Source organism: Chlorocebus sabaeus, chromosome 4 (assembly GCF_047675955.1).
Source record: "Chlorocebus sabaeus isolate Y175 chromosome 4, mChlSab1.0.hap1, whole genome shotgun sequence".
Taxonomy (NCBI): Eukaryota; Metazoa; Chordata; class Mammalia; order Primates; family Cercopithecidae; genus Chlorocebus; species Chlorocebus sabaeus.
In genome coordinates, this window is record NC_132907.1 from 38520975 (window position 1) to 38528213 (window position 7239).

The 7239-nt window shown below is 43.9% G+C and overlaps 1 protein-coding gene across 2 annotated transcripts in view; it reads right to left on the bottom strand.

Moving 5' to 3' along the window:
- The window catches only part of MAP3K1 (mitogen-activated protein kinase kinase kinase 1), a 77988-nt gene extending 70975 nt beyond the window's left edge, over positions 1-7013 (bottom strand). The window contains exon 1 of one of the 2 annotated variants that reach the window (XM_007973000.3): positions 6505-7013. In XM_007973000.3, the coding sequence (XP_007971191.2) occupies positions 6505-6986 (482 nt within the window). In that variant the 5' untranslated portion in view covers positions 6987-7013. Of the gene's footprint in view, positions 1-5444; positions 5484-6504 lie in introns of those variants that run through there. The other variant, XM_007973008.3, reaches the window with a different exon arrangement.
- Positions 7014-7239: the final 226 nt, after the last annotated feature.

Below are 7239 nucleotides of genomic sequence, written 5' to 3' on the forward strand. Positions count from 1 at the left end.
CGGAAGAAGTGTCATAGTTAAGAGGAAAATCAGGAGGGCTTACCAATTAACTCAAATAACCAGACACTTTCAAATATCAGGAATTCAATTTTCTCAATATTTGACAGTTTGAGCATGGCTCCTATTATTTTGTAACTACACTAATTATTAGAAGGCTCACATAATATAAAATTGGTCAATATTATCAATGACTGCTTGTTAAATGCCAACTACTGCTATCAAACATCAAGCAATGGTCTGGGCGCAGTGGCTCATTCCTGTAATCCCAGCACTTTGGGAGGCCAAGGTGGGCGGATCACTCGAGGTCAGGAGTTCAAGACCAGCCTGGCCAACATGGTGAACTACTAGCTCTACAAAAAAATACAAAAATTAACTGGGCATGGTGGGGCATGCCTATAATCCCAGCTAGTTACTCGAGAGGCTAGGCAGAACTGCTTGAACCTAGGAGGAAGAGGTTGCAGTGAGCAGAGATTGCACCACTGCACTCCAAGCTGGGTAACAGAGCAAGACTCTGTCTCAAAAATAAATAAATAAACCAAACGTTGTACAAAAACTCATAAAAAACAGTTCTTGCCTTCAAAACTTGTCTTAAGCTAGAACATGATTAAAATCACACTACATTATTTTAATCTTCAGATAACACTAATTTAACCACTTTGGGAAAATTAATTCATGTTAACATTTCTGGGCACCTAATATTCATGGGTGCCAGACACTAGTCTAGAAGCTGGGAGATGGTGCAAAGAATCAGATAAAACTCCTGGTCTGTTAACAACTGATATTTAGTATTCAGAATGCCATAAGACCAGTTTGAAGATTATGTGATAACATATCACTTAAATTATTGTTTAGGCAATGAAGAAAAGTAAAGCCGGACACAGTGGCTTGCAACTGTAGTTCCAGCTATGTGGAAAGATCACCTGGGCCCAGGAGTTTGATTCCAGCCTGGGCAACATAGTGAGAACCCACTTCTAATTTAAAAATAAAAAAAGTAATGATAACATCTGTCAAGAGCAAAGCTTCCACCTACACCCTAGTATTGACCCTCTTCTCACTACACATCTATCCATCATCATTATGCTTACAGGCGATAAACTTATTTAACGCACTAACTACAGTACTGTGTAGGCTGTACCATGTGGCTCCAGGCACTTTTTCCAGTCTTCAAGAGGTCTGATGGGTTAGTTAATTCCCAGGTGACTGATGTGTACTTGCAGAATTATACACTTGGTGAGTTTTAACAATTCTCCTTAGTACTCTACAACATCTCGATCAAATTAACATCTGTATCAAACCAGCCTCGTATTCCAAAGGACTCAATCACTAACAATACAGAACTCCCTTCCATACCAAACATAACTAAATCACCTATGACATGCCACAGAATAAATAAAGACAAGGCTACCTTCTTGATCATCTTACGCCCTAGAGCATTATTTTACATTTCTCTATGTTGTTTTCATAACTAGTAGAGTTGCTGTTACTAATAATAAAGACTGAATTTCAGAACTAGTATCAGCAGATGTTGAATTTCTTGCTCCTCGTATCTCCTTTTTAATTTTCTCTTGCAAGAAAAAAAAAAATCATGCCTGAACATGCAGTTTTGTATATATTCCTCTTATGAGAGTAGGCAGAAATAGTTTGAAACCAGTATGTTGTATCCCCTCTGTATCCCCCCCATCTCTCTTACAGCACTTAACACGGTATTGTGAAACATGTTCATACTACAACCTACCGACAGAAACAGCTTGTGCACTCATAATCTTTTTCGCCACCACCCAAGACCACTACCTTGCAGAAGTTCATAAATGTTAAACGGATGCAGTCTAAAACAATAACAAAGGGGTAGGGTATAGCAATACTAAAAGTTTCTCTTCCTGTGTGATTATCATGAATGAACCACGTTAATTTCAGCTTCATCTCCTTTCATTTATGATTTAATACAGCACAAATCAATAAATCTAAGAAACATTCAACACTAATGACTAATCCTCTCTGGCGGACATGATAGGGTGATCTAAATACAGTTTACTTGTATTACATATACAAGGCCAGGTTACAGAAACATACCTATTGGCAAACTTAGCAGAGGGTAGAGATCTAGCTCATGATCTATTAGAATTCCTGCAAAACAAATTTCTCCTTAAAAATAATCAATTAATTTGATTATTAATTTGAAAAAAAAAATAGAAGCAGAGTAGTGGAAAGAAATAGACTGTGCAGTCAGACTGACTTGGGATTGAATCCTAGCTTTCTTCTAGTTGTGTGATCATAAGGCTTTACCATCTCAGATGAGTTTGCACCTCCAGAAAACAGAAATTACACTATCTTCGGGGACTGCAGTGATGATTAAATGAGATTATATAAAAACATACATATAATACATATAATAGATATTATACACACACAGAAGGCAAAAAAGGTGATTATAAAAAAGGTATCTAGGCATATTTATACGCTCAATGAATATGTTTTAAGCCACAGATAAAATCCTAATATATTTTTGCAATCTGAAAAGAGTACCTTAATCTCACACTTTGCAATGAACCATCTACTAATTCTGGCCCTGATTATTTCTTTCATGATTAAACATGTTCTTAAATAATTTCTTAAAGACAACTTTGGGTTACTCCTAATCTTACACATTTCCTCACATTAATATTCTACCATTTACATATTTAAGTTGCTTAAGCTTTTAACTTAGGATATAAAAAGAGGCTAGGACTAAGGAAACAACCACGTCTATACTTGACATATTTGATAGAAGCAAAGAATTCCAAGATTAAAGGTGTAATATACAAGGAGTTCCTAAGCAGCCTCTAGAGACTATTACTTTTCCATGACACATTTTCCCATTGCCTTCTGTGTAAGAGATAGCCCTCAACCCAAGAAGATGACTAGAGTACAAAATGCAAAAGTGGTGCTTTCTACCTGAGAGCATTTCTGAATGTCCCATATTTTTCCTCATGGTAATCCATTCCCCATTAACTAACTTGCCACTCCATCATTTCTTCCTTTGGGATGCACACAGGCAGTGTCAAGGACTGATTAGCCGACTCAGCCTGGGCAAGCTGTAGCTAGTTTTTTTTTTTTTTTTTTTTTTTTGCTCTTGTTGAAAGCAAAAGAACACTCCATTCTTCCCACATTTTGAAATCTGCAAGTTGACAACTCAGTGGCCATTTCTAAAACATGCAACATATTATGTTCAAGGTGCTATGGAAGTCGTAAAAGAATACCAATGAACAGGGCTACTTCCTGTTTTTCATATCTAACAAAATGGAGTTATTATAGTGCATTGGAAATCATATATTAAGGAATGTTGGTTAACCAGTCATTCTTGCCAAAATCAGATATGAAAAGAAAATAAAAGTTGGCAACAATTCTAGCTCTGATATTTCTCTTCCAGAATTTTATTTAATAAGGTTCATCTCTGAAGAATGCATTAATTTTCTTACCTGATTTAAAACGAAATTGAGACCATGCTTAACTAAAACCTTACAAATTCATGGAATACTAACTTATGTGACTACCTTTATTTTTATAAAGTCACCAACTTAATATTTTAAGAGTAATTTTTCGGTAATAACGCTCTTACAACTCCTCTTTACTAAAAGGTCACTAAATTATATTTTTAGCCTAACAGCTTTAAAAAGGAAGTGAAATCTGAGGGCTATATGAGGATATAAAAGCAGCCTGTGAAATATCTTTAGTTTTAAACAAAAACTAACATTAACAAGTACAGCATATCTTGTTCTTTCACGGGGCCAGCAAATTGATAGTCTGGTTTTTTAAGTTACAAAAATAGGATGGGGTAATTATATCTACCAAACTCACAATAGCCTGTTCAATGGAGAGTAACACTGTAATTTTTCTTCAAAGACAGTAAATAGGAAGAAAAAGCCCCTAAAGTCTGTAATATAAGGAAAAATTCCAAACCCTTGGGCGCCACTTACAGGCGCTTTCACTGATTTCAGCTATTAACCCTGAAAAAGAGGGACAAACTTAAAATCTTCTATTTAAATATGAGTATTATTTATATAACTTCTAATTCAAAGTGTATTTTCTACATCCAAAGATCAGAAGGAAATTCTAAAATTAAAACAAAACCCACAGAACTCTCAAGTATTTCAAAATCTTAGATTTTCCTCTTAGAAGTATGAATGTAACTTAACAACTGTCAAAAAAAAAAAGTAAAATATAAAGTTCAACTGACATTTTATTGAGTTGGCTATAATCAAGGGGTTTTTTTCTAAAGCTTTAATTTAAATGGTAAGTAATCATGTATCATAACCAACATGCAACACAAAATATACACACACAAATAAGATACAAGCCGTCTCCCCACAAAGTCTTACACCAACAGATTCAAATGAATTTCAACCCAATTGTTAAGGAAAAAAAATTCACTGTAATATTTCATAAGGTTAGGGAATCAACATTTTACTATAAATGAAATCTTTACATATGACATTTGGGATAAAACAACAGCATTCTGACTAATAAAAATAATTTTTTTAAAAAGGATTATTCTTACTAGCCCATTATTTTCTTACACTGTGCAATTATAACCTACACCTTAAGCAAAGAGTTTGAAAAAACGTCGGTTATAAAACTCAAATACTAAGCATGGATTACTTAGTCCCTAAATTCTATCTGCCTCCACCTTAGACCTCTTGTTTTGTGTCGAGACAACACTAAATTTCAGTACATTATTTTTACAATGGATGCTCTTCTACTATATTCATAGCTCATTAAGAGGACTAGAATGCTGACGTTTGCTAAATTATTTATTGTATCCAAAAAGTTAGGTCTCCTTAGATACAATTAATTTCTTAAATTTGGGGTTCAAAATTTTTATCTGGAGTTCATTTAAAGTAAAAGTTGCCTTCAAAGAATTATTCTAGTTAAGTTTTAATACAATCTGCACAGAAACAGAAAAACTATAGAGGTTCATAACTCTTGTAAGAATAAATTACATGTACAAGTGCACAGAAAACTGTTATCAGTCACAAATCTCCTTTCGTCTCAGTAGTGCCATGGCACAGTGCGGAGCATGTTTTTTAGTTCTTGGGGGGGTGGAAGGGGACATCTAAATATTAAATGGATCGTGATTTTAAGCAAATAATCAAATGCACAAAAAATGCCAGAGGACTTTAGATAATTAATCCAAACCAAGGACTCCTACTGTCAAATTCGTCTCACAAAATGACACGCTTTATTCTCATAATAAAGGTCAGGGAATTCTACAGGGCAACGAGGGACTATCACAAAAACATTTCCAGCAACTCAAAATACCCATCAAGACTTTGTGCTTTGCATACGTTAATCAGATTTTTAAAAAGCAAACAAGGATGTAGCTGTCACACTTAAAATAATTTCCTTTAACATAAAAATTTCCAGTAGCCAAAAATGGGAGAGGCCAATAAACCGCTGGTCTAAATTACCTTACACATACTGTACTTCATATGCACCAGAAGACGCATCTGAACCGAAGCCCACCGCACTGTGGCCCCTGGAATTCAGCGGGCGGCCCGCGCCGGGGCACCAAGCAGGAAGCACCGCACCCGCGCCGTGGTCCGCGGACCAAGCCGGAGGGGCTGTGGGGAGCAGTCACCACTGCTTTGAAACTGAATGGCTGACACATCCGGTCCTGGCTCTTACACCACTCCGCCAAATGCAAACTTCAAAGGCCAAATTCAAACTCCAAACAGAAGTCACTCAAGTGACTTAGCAGTGCAGTTCGCATTCCCAGGAACACTCAGAGCCCCTTGGGGGCCGCAATTAGACAAACCGCACTTCCTAAAAGACTGCAAGCCCCTGCGAGTGTGCAGCCTCCCGCCGCACCGCTTTGACAGGCGTTACCAAGCCGTCCTCCTCCAACCCTGCGACCGGCGCTGGGGGCGCGCCGCCTGCGTCCGGGCCTGGCCCGCGATACCTGCCTAGGGTCTCGAGTCCCGGGCGGGCCGAGGGGCTCTGCCTGTCACGGCCGCTGGGACCTGCTACTTTCTCTTCGGCCCTCTCAGTCCCCCTCCCGACCTCGGGCTTCCCACCCACCCCGCCCCTTTTCCGACCACCGCCCGCCGCAGGCTCGGGCCTCGCCCCCAATGCCTTTACCCCGGGGACACCCGTCCGCGGGCGCCGCCGCAGGGCCATGCCCCGGCCCCGGGCTCCTCGGAGAGCCCCGATTCCAAGAGTCCCACAAAGCCAGCCGTGGCCCCCTACACCTTTTCGCAACGGTTCCCCGCAGAGAGGCTCGCACGCCTGTCACATGTCTGCAAACAATAACAAACTCTTCCGCACGTCCCCGTCCGGTCCCCCAGGCTCTGGGTCCAGGGCGCCGCCCGACTCCAGAGGGGTCGGGGGGTGCTCAGGGGCACGAGTCCCGGCGAGCGGCGCGTAGCCTCACTGCGCTGAGCCCCGGGACGCCGTGCATGGTGCCCAGGGTTCATTCATTGCCCTCCGCCCGCTCCCAAGTCCCCGCCGCGCCCCGGCCGCGCTGCTCACCCGGCGGGGGCCGCTGCAGGAGGTGGCTCGGCGGCGGGCGCCCGCTTCTCCCCGGGCTCGGCCGCTGCGGGACTCGAGGCGCCGCTGTCCGGCGCGGCCACCGGCTCGGCAGGGTGGGCGCCGCCGCGACTCGCGGCTCCGTGGGGCGGCGGCACCGCCACAGGCTGGAAGCCGGTCCCACTCCCTGCTGCGTCCGCGGGCTCCGGCGACGGGGAAGTCGAGGAGGACGGCGGTGAGGCGGCAAGGAAGAGCGGCGGCTCAGGCAGCTGGTCCAGCTCCACACTCCGCACTTTGCGCAGCTGCCGCCGCCGCCAGTCCGCCCGCTCGCGGCCCCCGCTGCCCGCCTCCCGCAGCAGTCCCGCGGCCGCCGCGGGCGCGCTGCTCGCCTTGAGGGCCCCTCCGCCGCCGCCAGCCTCAGGGCTTGCAGCCCCGGCGCCCGGGAATCCAGACGACGAGGCGCGATTCCCCGCCGCCGCCGCCATTTTCTCTCGCGGGCTACATTCGCTCGGCCCCTGCGAGGGAGGGAGGGGGCGGGGAGAGCGCAGGGGGCGGGCACTGCGCCGCCAGCGTAAGGCCTCCTGCGCCAACTGCGTGAGTGCGGCCCGCCGGGCGCCTGGCCTGGACTGACCGACGGGCGGGCGCGCTGGGTCCGGCCTGCGGCAGAGGTGCGGGCGGAGGGCGGCCGGGCGGCCGCAGGTGGGAGGGAGTGGGCTGTGCTCTCGGCCGGGCGAGAGG